Source organism: Microcaecilia unicolor, chromosome 1, assembly GCF_901765095.1.
Source record: "Microcaecilia unicolor chromosome 1, aMicUni1.1, whole genome shotgun sequence".
NCBI lineage: Eukaryota > Metazoa > Chordata > Amphibia > Gymnophiona > Siphonopidae > Microcaecilia > Microcaecilia unicolor.
In genome coordinates, this window is record NC_044031.1 from 604,292,697 (window position 1) to 604,310,695 (window position 17,999).

At 43.9% G+C, this 17,999-nt stretch overlaps 1 protein-coding gene across 1 annotated transcript in view; it reads right to left on the reverse strand.

Moving 5' to 3' along the window:
* PTK2 (protein tyrosine kinase 2) overlaps window positions 1-17,999 on the reverse strand; it is a 714,868-nt gene that overhangs the window by 573,020 nt on the left and 123,849 nt on the right. The window contains 1 exon segment of the mRNA XM_030219604.1: window positions 62-202. Within this exon segment, the coding sequence (XP_030075464.1) occupies window positions 62-202 (141 nt within the window).

A 17,999-nucleotide genomic window follows, 5' to 3' on the forward strand; every position in this document is an offset into this window, starting at 1 on the left:
CAATGTAAATTAAAGCAATTTGATAGTTTTCCTTTCTGACCGCAACAGTTTCTATACTTACACCAAGAGCACATTTGAAGCACTCCTTATCAAATCTGTATACAGGCGAAAGAATTTCAAAGAATTTTAAAATACTTTCTTCTCTGTTAAGGTTAGCAAATTGTCGAAATGTTTGTTGGATCAGTTTTCGCAGTGTTTTGGCCTGTAAAATAAATTATAATTTAGTTTAAATCAATAAGAATGTAATACGCTCAGAATAATTTCCAAACATACAAAGCTGCTTGCATGTGAAATGGGTGTTATATAAGAACATAAGAGTTGCCACACTGGGACACACTGAAGGTCCATCAAGTCCAGTATCTTGTTTCCTAGCAGTGGCCAATTCAGGTCACAAGTACTTGGCAAGATCAGAAAACAGTAAAACAGATTTTATACTGCTTATGCAAGAAATAAGCAGTGGAGTTTTCCAAGTCCATCTTAATAGCAGCTTAAGATTTTTCTCTTTTAGGAAATTGTTCAAACCTTTTTTAAACCCTGCTAAGCTGAATCTACCACATTCACATGTATAGTGAAGAAATATTTTCCCCAGTTTGTTTTAAATTTACTACTTAGTAGCTTCACTGCATGCCCTCTAGTCTTGTCTACCCGTTCCACTTCACTCAGTACTTTACAGACTTCTATCATATCTCCCCTCAGCCATCTCTTCTCCAAGATGAAGTCTCAACTACTTTAGCCTTTCCTCATAGGGAAGTCATCCCATCCCCTTTATCATTTTCGTCACCCTTCAACTGTATCTTTTCTAATTCCATTTTTTTTTTTTAGATACGATGACCAAAACTACACACAGTATTCGAGGTGCGATGCATGATTGAGCAATACAAAGGCATTATAATATTCTCATTTTTGTTTTGTATTCCTTTCCTAATAATTCCTAACATTGTATTTGCTTTCTTAGCTGCTGCACACTGAGCAGAGGGTTTCAATCTATCATCAATGATGACACCTAGAACCTTTTTCTGGGCGGCGATTCCTAATGTGGAACCTTGCATCATGGTTCCTCTTTCCCATATACATCATTTTGCAATTGTTCACATTAAATGTTATTTGCTATTTGGATGCCCAGTCTTCCAGTCTCATAAGATACTCTTGCAATTTAACAACTTCGAATATTTTTGTGTCATCAGCAAATTTAATTACCTCACTAGTTATTCCAATCTCTAGATCGTTTATAAATATGTTAAAAAGCAGCAGACCCAGAACCAACCCCTGCAGACCCCACTATCTACCCTTCTCCTTTGACAGTGCTGATCATTTAACCCTACTCTGTTTTCTACCTTTTAACCAGTTTTTAATCCACAATAGGACAGTACCTCCTATCCAATGACTTTCTAATTTCCTCAGGAGCCTTTCATGAGGTACATTGACAAATGCCTTTTGAAAATCCAGATACACCATACTGACCAGCTCCCAGGGCTGATCCAGGAAAGGGCAAGAGTGCTTGAGCAATGACAGACCGGACATGAAACCAGATGGCCAAAGAGACTGGCAGAGACCTCCTCAGAGATAGACAGACAGATACACATTTACAAACAAAAAACAATCAAACATTTTTTTGTCTGCACATCCCCAATGGTTATTAATGTGGTGATCCTCCCTAGTACTGGAAACAGGAGCCATTAACAGCACTGCCCATCATTAAATTCATTCCAAAGCCACACAACCTGGGCATGAATGAGCTGTACGTGCAGCTCAATAAGATTCACTTTTCTTTGAATGACAGCCAGCTACATACAAACTGTAACCTACACTACAACTAGTAATTTACGATAGTGAATATCAAACACAGGTTGAGGAACAAAAGGATGAAATCCCAGCCCACCTCACTGACATGGAAAGAAAATCAGACTCGTCACAGAACCTATGCAATTATAAGAATAATCATTGACTTTAAGATGCTTCCGTTCTTCTTCCCCGCCTAGCGCCCAACATGTGTCTCCATAGGCCTATCAAGGTAACATCAAATAGAGGCCGTGATGGGTCTCTTCATAATGTACGTAAATACTGGAGGAAACCATACGGTGTCAAGCAAACCCTGAGAAATGGGAATATTCACGTAGACAAAACTTGTAACTTAAAAGTAGGCCTTCTAGATCTGTTTGTAACAAGATGCCATCAATACACAACCTAATTGTGCAACATAACTTTGACATGTTCTGTGTTACAGAATCATGGCTCCTAAACTCACAATCAGTACTGGTTAGACAATGCTGCCCTAAAGAATTTAATGGGACTGGTCATGCAGGTCATATGAAAGAGGATGAGGAGGAGTAATTAAAAAAAAAAACAAACTGTCACTTAAGCTACTTGGTGCAGAATCATCCGAATTCATAGAATTCCTAATTATAAAATGCACATATATAGCTCTCCGCTTATTCTACTGCCCTCCAGGAAAAATAACCACAGACTGTTCACCATTCTTAGAATTATCGACTTTACCCACTGATCTACAGAAAGTATGCATTCTAGGTAATTTCAGTGTTCCAGGTGAACTGTCCATGGATGAAATATCACAACAAACATCATAGAAAATAAAACTAGAGCAATCACAATTCAGATAAATCGTGAAAGACTCTACACACTTAGCAGGGCACATCTTAGATCTAGTATATTTATCTCCCGACTTATTCCAAATCCTTGATTGCATCCCCTGTTGTTCAAGGAATTCCATGGTCAGATAATGCTTTAGTAACATTCGAACTCTCGAGGAAAGATTTAAAGAGCTAAAAGGACAGACAAGTCAGAATGTTACAAACCCAAATTTGAACTGGCAGACCTAAACACTTGTCTAGCAGATAAATTCTCAAACCCCATAGACATGTGGCACCATGATATGGTAATCCACTGGACCAAATCAGTAACAGATGCCTTAGATCAGGTAGCACCAATAAAGACAATAAAAGTGAAGAGCACAGGAGAGACTTGGTGTTGGCTTACACCTGCACTAAAACAACGAAGAAAAGATGTAAGGGCGGCAGACAGAATATTAAAAAAAAAAAAAAAGAATCAACAATAACCTGGAGACATACAAGACTAAAATGGCTGAATATAAACAATCATGGGGAGAAGAAAGGAACACATACAGTGGGGGAAATAAGTATTTGATCCCTTGCTGATTTTGTAAGTTTGCCCACTGACAAAGACATGAGCAGCCCATAATTGAAGGGTAGGTTATTGGTAACAGTGAGAGATAGCACATCACAAATTAAATCCGGAAAATCACATTGTGGAAAGTATATGAATTTATTTGCATTCTGCAGAGGGAAATAAGTATTTAATCCCTCTGGCAAACAAGACCTAATACTTGGTGGCAAAACCCTTGTTGGCAAGCACAGCGGTCAGACGTCTTCTGTAGTTGATGATGAGGTTTGCACACATGTCAGGAGGAATTTTGGTCCACTCCTCTTTGCAGATCATCTCTAAATCATTAAGAGTTCTGGGCTGTCGCTTGGCAACTCGCAGCTTCAGCTCCCTCCATAAGTTTTCAATGGGATTAAGGTCTGGTGACTGGCTAGGCCACTCCATGACCCTAATGTGCTTCTTCCTGAGCCACTCCTTTGTTGCCTAGGCTGTATGTTTTGGGTCATTGTCGTGCTGGAAGACCCAGCCACGACCCATTTTTAAGGCCCTGGCGGAGGGAAGGAGGTTGTCACTCAGAATTGTACGGTACATGGCCCCATCCATTCTCCCATTGATGCGGTGAAGTAGTCCTGTGCCCTTAGCAGAGAAACACCCCCAAAACATAACATTTCCACCTCCATGCTTGACAGTGGGGACGGTGTTCTTTGGGTCATAGGCAGCATTTCTCTTCCTCCAAACACGGCGAGTTGAGTTCATGCCAAAGAGCTCAATTTTTGTCTCATCTGACCACAGCACCTTCTCCCAATCACTCTCGGCATCATCCAGGTGTTCACTGGCAAACTTCAGACGGGCCGTCACATGTGCCTTCCGGAGCAGGGGGACCTTGCGGGCACTGCAGGATTGCAATCCGTTATGTCGTAATGTGTTACCAATGGTTTTCGTGGTGACAGTGGTCCCAGCTGCCTTGAGATCATTGACAAGTTCCCCCCTTGTAGTTGTAGGCTGATTTCTAACCTTCCTCATGATCAAGGATACCCCACGAGGTGAGATTTTGCGTGGAGCCCCAGATCTTTGTCGATTGACAGTCATTTTGTACTTCTTCCATTTTCTTACTATGGCACCAACAGTTGTCTCCTTCTCGCCCAGCGTCTTACTGATGGTTTTGTAGCCCATTCCAGCCTTGTGCAGGTGTATGATCTTGTCCCTGACATCCTTAGACAGCTCCTTGCTCTTGGCCATTTTGTAGAGGTTAGAGTCTGACTGATTCACTGAGTCTGTGGACAGGTGTCTTTCATACAGGTGACCATTGCCGACAGCTGTCTGTCATGCAGGTAACAAGTTGATTTGGAGCATCTACCTGGTCTGTAGGGGCCATATCTCTTACTGGTTGGTGGGGGATCAAATACTTATTTCCCTCTGCAGAATGCAAATAAATTCATATACTTTCCACAATGTGATTTTCCGGATTTAATTTGTGATGTGCTATCTCTCACTGTTACCAATAACCTACCCTTCAATTATGGGCTGCTCATGTCTTTGTCAGTGGGCAAACTTACAAAATCAGCAAGGGATCAAATACTTATTTCCCCCACTGTACTTCAAAGATAAGATTAAAACTTCCCTAAATAAATCCAAAGAACTATTCCACACAATGAACTATTTAATCGAGGGAAGAAAAGAAGAGTCAGCACAATATGCAGATCCTCAAGATTAGGCGATATGGCTACATCAGAAACTTAGCACAAAAAATTCAAACTCAATCTGTTGCACTAGTTCTGCCCAAATCAAGAGTAGACACAGCGGATAATGCTTGGAATTCATTCCACTTAGTAGACGACAACACAATGGAGAAATTGTTGAAGAGCCTATCACCCACCAGAGCTCAAGTAGACCCCTGCTCTTCGCTAATATTTAGATCAATGTCAGAGATAATTGTGTCCTTTTGAAAAAATCTTGTAAATAAATCACTGCAGGAAAGTGTACTAGTAGACTCGCTTAAAGAATCCATTGTTAAACCACTACTAAACAAAATCTTCACTTGATGTAAGTATAATAAATAACTACAAACCAATTTCAGTCATCCAATTCCTAGCAAAAATTATTGAGAAATCTTTACTGCACCAACTAATGTAGTTTGTAGAAGAAAATCATCTGTTAAATAACTTTCAATATGGCTTTAGACCAAACCACAGTGTGCAACTTTTGCTGTTATGAATGCTGGATGAATTAAGGATTGGAATGTACCAGAACATCAAAATCTGCGTTATCACACTAGACACTGCATTAACATTTGACACTATCGACCATCAACTCCTGCTCAACAAGATGGCATACTTTGGCATTGGTGGGCAAGTCACATATCCTGGTTTCTCTCACACTTACAGAGAAGAAAATTCCATGTCAAAATACTAGACACAGTTTACACTAACTTTCCAATCACCCGCTGTTTACCTCAAGGGTCATCTCTCTCGGCAGTACTATTTAACTTATTTATGGCATCCCTAGGAGATATTTTCCAAAATTTACACATATCGTATAGAATATATGCAGACCATGTACAATTCATTATCCCCGTTAACAAACATGACCAGACTCTAGCTGTACAACTAAAGAATGTGTTTGACAAAATTGTTGAATGGTTGGGACAGGCCAAAATGTTATGAAATGTTGCAAAGACAGAAATGTTTGTAGGCAAGACCCTGACCTCATCCCTACCAGCAATATTTTAATATCAGGGTGAAAAAGTGACTGTGAAGCCCTATATCTATAGTTTAGGCATCTTTCTAGATACAAACCTAACAATGCAAAAACATATAGACCATGTGTTTTCATCATTCTTCTTTTAATTACGCATGCTGAGCAAGCTGAAAGATATGGTAACACCATATGATTTTCAGACAATTGTACAGAGCTTGAGTCAAAGATTGATTACTGCAGCTCCCTATTTCTGGGAATATCGCCATCCCGAATCCAAGAGCTGCAGGTCATCCAAAATGCAGCTACACAACTAATCATTGGAATCTCAAAGTCAGAACCCATTACTCCAACACTAAAAAAAAATTACACTAGCTCCCTGTGACATACAGAGTTCAATTCAAGATCCTTGTTCTGACTCACCAATGAATATTCAGAAATATTCCAGTCTATTTTCGAAATACCCTGCACTCATACAAGCCAAAACGAGCACTAAAATCTGAGACATCCCATCAGCTCTGCTTACCCCCCCCCCCCCCCCTGAAATTATAACTATGCAGAGGCAAAATTGCAAGCCTTCTCTATCGTTGCCCCCTCCTTATGGAACGTCCTACCAGGGCATAAGATGAAGATGAAAGAGGATAGACTAAGAAGTAACCTGAGGAAATACTTCTTCAAGGAAAGGGTGGCGATTACATGCAACAGCCTCCTGGTGGAAATGGTAGAAAAAAAAAAAACAACAGTATCTGATTCAAAAGAGTGAGAAGTACATGAGATCTATACAGGGAGTGATAGGGAGACAGATGGTACAGATGGGCAGACTGGATAGGCCAATATGGTCTTTATCTGCCTATATTTTTCCATTTATGTCTGCTCTGAATATATTACTCTGCCGCTATCACCCCTTGGTGCTTTTTGGCCTGCTTTCTACGCCTCTCAACTTTCTGGTATAGATTTCTCTCTCAGATAAGAACCAATCAAGGGGGTGTAAGGAGACTAATTTGCATGCTTGTTTGGTTTGTGGACTGGCAATACTAGACATAATGTGTCTTGCTTTTGTTTTATTGCTTTTGTTGTGGTGTTGGCCTTTTTGCTGTGGTATAAAGATTAAAAAAAAAAAAAAAAACAAACAGAACTGCAACTGGTTTAGAAGCATTCCACTTCACCATTCCTTGAAAGCCAATTAGCAACTACTACTACCAGATGAGAAAAGATAAGAGCCCCCTCCGAAGGGACACACCTTGTAGAGGTGGAGGGGCTTGTGTCTTTCAATGACTTAGAGGGCTATGCTGAAGGGTTACCCATATCAGACAGGCCTCTGAGGAGAAACCAGACAAGAGTGTCCCAAACTGGGAGAGTGGTAAGATGGTGACCTGGAAGTTTCCGTATGCCCAATGGCCAGCTGCCCTCTGAAGTTTCGTCTTCTTACGTAAATTTCCTCTGGCAATTGCAGTTACCTTAACTGAGAGGAAGGGGACCCCGGCGGTTCAGCCGCCAATGGCCACGTTTTTATCCCCTGAGCAGCAAGTGCAGGGACCGCTGCGCGATGAACTGCCCACAGATGAAAGGGTTGTCAAGTCCTTTGATTAGCGCCGGACGAAAGAGCATTGACGCTCTTGGACCTGGAAAAACAACTCACATCGCTCCTGAATTATTCAACCACCATGTCCAAAGGAGTGGAGGAGTGAGTTAGAGTATATGCTGAATGGAGGACGTTACAGCAGAACCCAAATTGGCGAACCAATCCTAAAACACCTATGAGAAATCAACTTGGAGTTTTGGCTCCCGTGGAGGTTACATTGAATACCATCTGGAAGGCGCTTTGGGACCTAACGGGGGCAGTAAATAATTTTGTTTCAGATATAATTTTATTAGAGAGTTACATGGACAATTCAACTGAACCCTTTGAGAGTAAAAAAATTGATATAACAAATGATTCTACATGAGCAAGAAGTGGTTATGATATAGCCAGAAATTTTGAATAATAAAATGAATATTATTATAGATTATTAATATCGAGATTATTGTTTTCCCAGAGTTCCAGGTATGACTCTAAAGTTTTCCTTAGAAATATTTCCTCAAATTATTACTTTAAAAGGAGTGAAGCCTGTGAAAACTGGGATTACTTTAATCAGTGGGATTTGAATTAGAGACAAGTATATGTATTGTTAAATAACTTCTGTTTTTAAAGAGAAAGAATGTAATCAGATGTATTATTTCTACTAATACTGGACAATAAGTATGTTTTTCTATGAAATGATTTGACTATACACCGTATTGGCCCTTGAAGAAGCCAACCAGATGATCAATGTGGAATAATGCATTAGACAGTAATATCTGGGGATAATCAGGTTAATACCACGGTTTTTTTTTTCTGTTTATTGTTTAATTGATCTCCTTGTCTTGTTTCTCTCCCCCTATTTAGTGGTCTAAGGAAGAGACTAGAATTACCTGACTGAAATAATTCCTACATATTACTTTCTCTGTATTTCCAGCAAGTTGTTTATCGCTTGTAAAAATTTAAATGGTTATAAATAAAAAAATTAAAAAAAAAAAAAGAGAGAGATGAGGAGTTGTCACTATCAGGGATCAATGACAAAGAAGCTGAAATCTTGGAATTAACAAAAAAATGTAAAACTAATGTCTGTAGCAGTAGTGCTAAAGGAGCCAGACAAATATTAAAAGTATTGGACCCAAATGGAGCCCTGGGTAATCCATATGACAGGTTATAGATGGAAGAGAAGGAAATAGACCAATGAACTTTAAAGGAACAATTAGATATTTAAACCAAGAAAAAGAAATTCCTGAAAATCAATAACCTCTGAAGGAAATAGAACAGTTTACTAAATCAAAAGCAGCAGAAAGGTCTATAGAAATTAAAAGAACACTCTTATCTCCATCCAAGTTAGGGCTGCATTTCAATTTACATTTTAATCGCAATAAATCGCGGGATTAAAGGTATGTTATTCCTCTCCCCACTCCCCCACTGTAGCTCTTTGTGACTCTAAGCATGGAGGGTTAAGTGACTTGCAGTGAGGAAAAAAAATATCATACTGCTATTTACACAATTAATCACAATTACAAATTGCAAAAGATCAACCTTGAGTTCATGACCAAGCCACCACCTCCTCTTCACCCTTTAACCCTCTCCCTCATCCAACCTACCCAGGTCTCTTTCTCCTCCTTCCCTGAGATCACCGAGGATGAAACTTCCCGCCTTCTTTCCTCCTCGAAATGCACCACCTGTTCCTCTGATCCCATCCCACCAACCTACTCACACCATCTCCCATACTGTCACCCCCGCCATCTGTCGCATCCTCAACCTCTCTCTCTCCACTGCAACTGTCCCTGACACCTTCAAGCACGCCGTTTTCACACCTCTCCTCAAAAACCTTCACTTGACCTACCTGCCCCTCCAACTACCGCTCCATTTCTCTTTTACCTTCCTTTCCAAAATACTTGAGCGCGCCGTTCATAGCCGCTGCCCTGATTTTCTCTCCTCTCACGCCATCCTCGATCCACTTCAATCCGGTTTCGCCCTCTGCACTCGACTGAAACGGCCACTCTCTAAAGTTCTGCAATGACCTGCTCTGGCCAAATCCAGAGGTCACTACTCCATCCTCATCCTCCTCGATCTTTCCGCCGCGTTTGACACTGTCAATCATGATTACTTCTTGCCACGCTGTCCTCTTTTGGGTTCCAAGGCCCTGTCCTCTCCTGGTTCTCCTCTTATCTCTCCCACCGCACCTTCAGGGTACACTCCCATGGATCTTCCTCCACTCCCATCCCACTATCTGTTGGAGTTCCCCAGGGATCTGTTCTTGGACCCCTTCTCTTCTCAATCTACACCTCTTCCCTGGGCTCGCTGATCTCGTCTCATGGTTTTCAGTATCATCTTTATGCTGATGACACCCAGCTATACCTCTCCACACCTGACATCACTGCGGAGACTCAAGCCAAGGTATCGGCCTGTTTATCCGACATTGCGGCATGGATGTCCAACCGCCACCTGAAGCTGAACATGTCCAAGACCGAGCTCCTTGTCTTTCCTCCTAAACCCACTTCTCCTCTTCCTCCACTCTCTATCTCTGTTGATAACACCCTCATCCTCCCCGTCCCATCTGCCCGCAACCTCTGAGTCATCTTCGACTCCTCCCTCTCCTTCTCTGTGCATATCCAACAGACTGCCAAGACCTGTCGCTTCTTCCTCCTCAACATCAGCAAAATTCGCCCTTTCCTCTCTGAGCATACCACCAGAACTCTCGTCCATGCTCTCATTACCTCTCGCCTTGATTACTGCAACCTACTCCTCACTGGCCTCCCACTCGGCCATCTATCCCCCCTTCAATCCGTTCAGAACGCTGCTGCACGTCTTATATTCCGCCAAAACCGATATACTCATATCACCCCTCTCCTTAAATCACTTCATTGGCTTCCGATCAGATATCGCATACAATTCAAGCTCCTCCTCCTTACCTACAAATGCACTCAGTCTGCGGCTCCTCACTACCTCTCCACCCTCATCTCCCCCTATGTTCCCGCCCGCAACCTCCGCTCACAGGACAAAGCCCTTCTCTCAGTACCCTTCACCACCACTGCCAACTCCAGGCTCCGCTCATTCTGCCTTGCCTCACCTTATGCCTGGAATAATCTTCCTTTACCCATACGCCATGGCCCCCTCCCTACCCATCTTCAAATCTCTGCTTAAAACTCACCTCTTCAATGCTGCCTTCGGCGCCTAACCGCTCGAGAAATATAAAATACCCCAATCTATCCACCCTATCAGATTAACTGTTCACTCGTCCTCTAGATTGTCACTTGTCTTTAGATTGTTCTCTTGTCTTTTAGATTGTAAGCTCTTTGAGCAGGGACTGTCCTTCTATGTTTGAATTGTACAGCGCTGCGTAACCCTAGTAGCGCTTTAGAAATGGTTGTTGTTGTTATACAAAATGCAGCCCTAAAAATTTAAATTATTTAAAAATATAATATATAAATTCAAAATTTATAAATTAAAGAATCCAAAACAGCATGCAGAAGAGTTATAAACTGTTATAAACTTCACAGCCTACTTCAGAAAAGCAAGCCTAATCCAAATTAGCCAGATTGAAGTCAGTGAGGCCTAGAAGTGAATCTTCCGTATTATGTCCATCAAAAAAACCCAATCTGCATTGAATATAACACATTATTATCAACCAAATAAAATGGAAGCTGGGCCAAACAAGCTTCTCTACTCTTTTCAAAATAAAGGGAAGTTTTGAAATAGGCAGATAATTATTTACTATATCAGGATCTGCATTGGGATCCTTTAACAGAGGCTGAATAATTGCTTGCTTCCAGGATAAAGGGAATTCACCTTCATTCAAACAATTAGAGACTAGAATGCATAAAAGGAAGTAAAATGCTAATAAAAAAATTTTCAAAAGAGGTCTTCTTGCAATTCTTCAGAACCCTCTTGTGATTTAACAACTTTAAATAACCATCATCAACAAATTTAATCACCTCACTCATTATTCCTGTTTCCAGAACATGGAAAAATTAATTCTTACCTAATAATTTTCTTTCCATGACTCCCAACAGATCAATCCAGAGACTTGTGGGTTGTGTCCCTCTACCAGCAGGTTGTGAGATAGAGAGAACCTCCGAGGTTTGCTATATGTGGACCTGTGTAGCCTGCTGAACCTCAGTATGAATGATACCAAAACAGTGGAATGGAAACAATAGAAAACTCTCCTGACATTGTCAGACCAATTGCCCAACATACTTCCACCACTTCTATATTTATTTATTTTTTTAATCAAACGAAGGCACATTCAGAACAATGGAACTCGAAAAAACTAACCAAACCTCAACAAAACCGCAAACAGTAAACCCAGGGGGCCTTGGATTGATCTGTTGGGACTAATGGAAAGAAAATTATCAGGTAAGAATTAATTTTTCCTTCCATGGTGTCCCACAGATCAATCAGAGACTTGTGAGATATACCCAAGCAGTCCTCAAATAGGGCGGGACACCCCCAACCCGGCAGAAATCACCAACGAGCCAACACCGCATCTTGACGAGCTGCCACATCCACCCGATAATGACGAGTGAATGTATGTACCGAAGTCATGTAGCTGCCCTGCAGATATCTTCCAGAGAAACCAAATGGGACTCTGCATAGGAGGAAGCTTGAGCTCGCACAGAATGAGCATGAACTTGCAAAGGGGCTTGCTTGCTCAATGCCACATATGCCGAAGAGAAGGCCTCCCACAACCAACGGGCTATGGTGTCCTTGGACACCATATGACCCTTCTTACTGCCTCCAAAAAAGACAAAGAGATGGTCAGAAAGACGAAATTCATTAGTCACCTCCACATACCTGAGAAAAGCCCGTCTCACGTTGAGGCAGCGAAGAGCCAGTAATCTTCCCAGCGAAAAGCCAGCAAATGCAGGGACTGCCCCAACTGGAAACGAGAAACCACCTTGGGCAAAAACGAAGGAACTGCCCTAATCGATACCCCCACTTCCGTAAAACGCAGGAAGGGGTCTCTGCAAGAAAGGGCCTGCAACTCTGAAATTCTCCGAGCGGAAGTAATGGCTACTAGGAAAATCGCCTTCAAGGTGAGATCATTAATCATAATCCCCGATAAGGGTTCGAAAGGAGAAATGTGAAGCGCTCTGAGAACTAGATTAAGGTTTCAGGATAGCAGAACTGGCACGTGAGAAGGGCACAAATGATTTACGCCCCTCAAGAAACAAACCACATCCGGATGGGAGGTGATCGACACCCCCTGAAGCCGGCCTCTAAAACATGCCAGTGCTGCCACCTGCACCTTAAGAGAACTTAACGAGAGTGATTTCTGAACAGCCTCCTGCAGAAACGCGAGGATAACCGATACTGAAGCCGAAGCCACAGACAATCCCGAACTCGCACACCATGAATCGAAGGTGCGCCACACCCTAGCATAAGCTATCGAGGTGGATCTTTTCCGAGCCTACAGCATCGTAGCAATAACCGCGTCTGGATACCCTTTTCTTCTCAGCCTCGCCCTTTCAAGGGCCAGGCCGTAAGACCAAAGGGGGAGGGATCCTCCATTGTGACTGGCCCCTGCAGCAGGAGACCCTGCTGCACCAATAGCAGAAAAGGACGATCGAATAGAAGCCGGATCACTCGACCGGGATGACTGGCAATGCAAGTCAGTAACCTGCCCACCATTGGCCACAAGGGAAAGGCATAGAGCAGGCCCCTGGGCCAAGGTTGAAGAAGGGCATCGATGGCTTCTGAGCCCAGCTCTCGTCCCCTACTGAAGAAACGGGAAACTTTCGCATTGAATGCGGTGGCCATTAAGTCCATATCTGGCATCTCCCAACGGGCAGTTATCTGACTGAAGGTCAGAGGAGAGAGCGTCCACCCCCCCCCCCCCCCGGCTCCAACTGGCGACTGAGAAAGTCCGCTTGCACATTCTGTGACCCCGCTATATGAGCCGCTGTCAAGAAAGACAGATGAGTCTCTGCCCAACGGCAGATCAGAGTCGCCTCACGTTCTAGGGGTGCCCCCCTGAGGGTTCACATATGCGACCGCCATCGCATTGTCTGAGAGAACTTGAACTGGGCAACAGCGGAGAAGAGACAGAAACTCCCAAAGGGTCAAACGAATCACCCACAACTCCAAGCGGTTGATGGACCAAGACGCCTCCGTCAAGGTCCAGATGCCCTGGGCCGTCTGTTGGAGGCAATGAGCCCGCCAATCAGACAGTGACGCATTCGTAGTCATGATTTTCCATTCCAGGGTTGCCAGAGGAAAGCCCGACACCAGATTCTTTTGAATGAATCACCAGTGCACGATTGTGTGCAGACGGGCCGAACACAGCACCCGAACCTCGTAATCCTCCGAGAGAGGAGACCAATGGCTCAGAAGGTGCCACTGCAGGGGCCGCATGTGAGCTCTGGCACACTTTACGACGTCCAAGGTGGAGACCATGGAACCCAGAACTTGTACATAGTCCAAAGCCCACGGGTTCGGAGTTTGGAACAGAGTTCGCAATTGACCCTGCAACCGCTGTGCTCGAGCTGAAGGAAGAGAAACTAACCCTGTTTGGGTATCTAAGCACACTCCCAAGTATTCCTGCGTCTGGGAGGGCATAAGACTGCACTTTGGGAAGCTGATCAATCAACCAAGCGACTGAAGCAACCCGACCTCTCTGCCGGTTGCCCGTCGACCCTCCTCAAAAGAAGACGCCTGCACAAGCCAGTTGTCTAGATAAGGATGGACCTCAAACGATCATAAAAGAGATCCGCAAGGAAGGCTAAACTGGACTCTTAAGGCTGGCAAAACAGCCACGAGCTCCTCCAGAGAGGAGGCTTCCTGTACCCACGATAAACATGCCCACGCTGCATAAGAGCCACAAACTGAGGCCTGCAGGAAAGGGCCGCTACTTATGATCCTGAGGGTCCTTCAGCGCCGTACCATCTTCCACAGAGAGAGTGGTTTTCTTAGTGACTGCTGTGATTAAGGAATCCACCATAGAGACCTTCAGCAAGTCTAATTCAGAAGCAGGCAGCGCGTAAAGACGCGACTTAGCTCTAGCAACCTTAAGCCTGTCTGGCGTATCCCACTGCGCCGAAATTAGGATTTTCATAGCCTCATACAAATAAAAGGAACAAGGTGGGCATTTGGTGCCAGACATAACAGAGGGCACTGAACCTGTTCCCCCTGACGATTCAGGGGGTGAAATGGCAAAAACCTCAAAAGCCCTAAAATCAGGGAGGGAAGCTCTTCCCTGTGGAAAAGGTGGGCAGCCGTTGGATCATCCCCCTCCTCAGAAGGCAGGGTGACCTCATCTGCTAAATTCAATGATTCTGAGGGACAGCCCGGAGACAAAACCGGGCCATCTACTACTACTATAAATCATTTCTATAGCGCTACCAGTCATTTCTACCATCGCTTCACAATTGAAAAGACAGTCCCTGCTCAAAAGAGCTTAAAAATCTAAATCAGGACAGACAGGACCAATAAGGATAAGGGTAGGACAGACAGAAGGACACATAGGGACAGGGACTATTGAAGAGAGGAAGACAAGATAAAGGTTACGAGCAAGTGACAAGTTAGGAGTCAAAAGCAGCAGCAAACAGGTAGGCCTTTAGCCCGGATTTGAAGGCGGCCAGGTATGGAGCTAGACGTAATAGCTCAGGAAGCCTATTCCAGGCATAAGGTGCGGCGAGATAAAAGGAACGGAGTATGGCGTTAGCGATGGAGGAGAAGGGTGCAATTAGGCGAGATTTGTGTCAGATAGCTCCTTGGGATCCAAAATATCCACCCGGGGATGTTTTGGCAGGAAAGACTGAGATATTGCAGTAACCGAAGTTTGCTGAAGAAGAGACGGGGCTGCCTGAAGAGAAGCTCCTGACTTCTTCAGAAGAAAGGCATTGTGTCACATCTGTGGTCGTGACCACCCTCAGACTTACCTTATTTCTGGGGGTCAGCATCTGTGCTGGCTTCTGTCTGTTTCTGTGTTAGTTTTGTTTCTGTCTCTGTGCGCTGATTACTTCACTAGACCTCACCTGTGTGGGCTATGCCTCTCTGGGGAGCCAGCATCTAAGATGGCTTCCACCTGTTCTGTTCCAGCTTCCAAGATGGCTCCTGTCTGTCCTTCCTGTGTGTTCACTTCCTATGTGCTTCAAGCCTCTCTTTGGTGGCAGTGTGTTTCCTGCTTCTGTCCTGCTGTAGGTGACATCATCAGTGAGAGCCTTCATAAGGAAGTGCTGTACTGGTATTCAGGGCCTTTGCGTGTGTTATGCCAAAAGGTCGTCAGGTTAGTGAGTGCACGGCTGCGCTGCTACTTAGCCTTTTCTCTGGGGCTCTTGCCCATCTGCTATTTGTGTCTGTGGACTGTTAGTCCTTCTGTGTGGGCTCTGCCCTTCTGCGTTGTGTCTGTGGACTGTTAGTCCTTCTATTGCCTTGCTCTGTGTTTGGCGTCTGAAGCTTCAGCCCTGACCCTGTTATCCCTGGTTAATTCTTCTGTCTGCTGCCTGCCCCAAGACTCTGTTAGCTCCTGGTTTATTCTATTGTCTGCTGCCAGCCCCCAGACTCTGCTATCCCTGGTTATTCTATTACCTGCTCCTGCCCAGCTTATGTGCACATCCTGTACCCTGTGTCTGCCCAGCGTGTGTGCTTATCCTGAACCCTGTTTCTGCCCAGCTTGCTGGTATAAACTGAGTCCTGTTTCTGCCAAGCTTGCTGGTATATCCTGAGCCCTGTTTCTACCAAGCCTGCCTGTATGTCCTGAGTCCTGCTTCTGCCTAGCTAGTGTGTATACCCTGAGCGTGTATCCTGTATCCTGCTTCTGCCTAGCTAGTGTGTAAATCCTGAGTGTATCCCCTGAACCTCGCTTCTGCCAAGCTTGTATGTATATCCAAGCCCCTGTTTCTGTCTAGCCTTTGTGTACGCACTGTCTGCTTAGCCTGTCTTGTGTTTCTTGCTAGTGGCTGCGTAGCACCTTTCAGTCCTAGTCTAGTATTTAGCCTAGCTTCCCTCGTGTATCCCAGACCCAGAGTGGGTCCTCTGGATCTTCAGTTCCTGCTCTGTCCTGCAAGTCATGCCGGCCACCTGCACTCCGGAGCTCAACTCCGGAGGAACGGTGGTCAAGCGCAGGTGAAGCTGTTCCTGTTCTGCCTGTTCTAGTTGCCTGCCTTAGTTACTTCTCCAGTCCACCAGTCCGGCTCTTCCTTGTATCCAGTTCCAGCGTAGTCTTGCCTGCCTCTGCCGCTCCTCGGCAGTGGTCCAAGGGCTCACGAATTCCGGTCCTGCTTTGAGGACCTGACACATTGTGCATTAATAAAACAAAATCCGGGGAAAAAGGAACTGAAAGGGTCTATACTAAACAAAAAAACACCAGTCAAAAGTGGCCAATCACAGAGTGATAATATTTTGTATAGGAGAGACTCCTCAGAACCTATCGGACCTTTATTCAGAAGCGGGCTAAGTGAACAAAACTGGATAGCTATTTAAGCAAAGCAAGCAAGCACGAAAGTCCCTGAGGAAGCCACTTGACGGTGAAACGGTGGCACCGTTGGACGCAAAGCTAAGTGCTATTTTCATTGCTTTGATGTTGAGCAGTGTGTATTTTTGTTCGCAATTGGCGCTTTCAGTATTAATTGGTTTCAGCTGTATGTTGGAGGCATTTTAGTTGCACATTAGAAAAAAAGAGAAAAAAAACCTTTAGAGAAAAACGAAAACCCCCATATCAACGGCCATATTTTTTGGCTAGTTGTATACCTAGGACTGTAGAAATATATTGTCACTTGCTCTCAGTGAAATACAGGCCAATGGCTCAGGCTGAGAGCTAGGCCTCTTAAAATCAAAAATCATCTCTGATGCAAAATACATTTCACTGCAGAACAAGCTGAAGTGAGTTCCCAGAGAGCTGACAAGGGAGGGGGACTTTGCTCTTGTCAACAGTGCTGGGACTGGCACCTGCAAGAAGTCATGAGCAAAGATGTTTTGGCTAATGCAAGATAGTAGTGGGTCAGATGCAAGTAGAGGGAGGGGGAGCTGAGGAGGGCAAAATGACCTGTGAAGTCATTTCTTCACAGATGTTGTCCTGAAAATATTTTGTTTATACTTAAGAGTTTGGGAACATGTGAAGTCATTCTTATCAACTGATAAGAGCCAAGAGCTCTGGTGAGAAAGCTAGGGTCCATTGAAATGAATAGGGTCAGAAGGGTATAAAAAGGGAAGTCTAAAGGGTATTAGATCAGAAGACTGCAGAAGGCTACAGAAGACTAGGGAAGACTCTAGAAGGCTGGAGAGAGTGGACGTGTCATGAAATGCTGTTCCACCATTGACTGCCTGATTTGCCTGTACAACTTTTGGGTAAGATGCTGATGCAAATAAACTATCTTACTATATCTACTGAATACTGGGTTCCTTTCTAATTGTGGAGCATGCTACTGCCCAGACAGTGTAAAGCGGTCATGAACAGATACAAGGTCAGGGTAATTAAGTATTTAGAGGGAACATGCAATCCTTTTCAGGATAGTAGAAAGCCCATGGCTTCCGCTGCCCAAACTGTTCTGGCAGGACCCATTATAATAATACCAATTAGGGGATAATGCTTATTAACCTAGAGTCTCCACTAACATCTATTACAAAAGGACTCCACTATTCTTTCAATGTCACAAAAGAATTT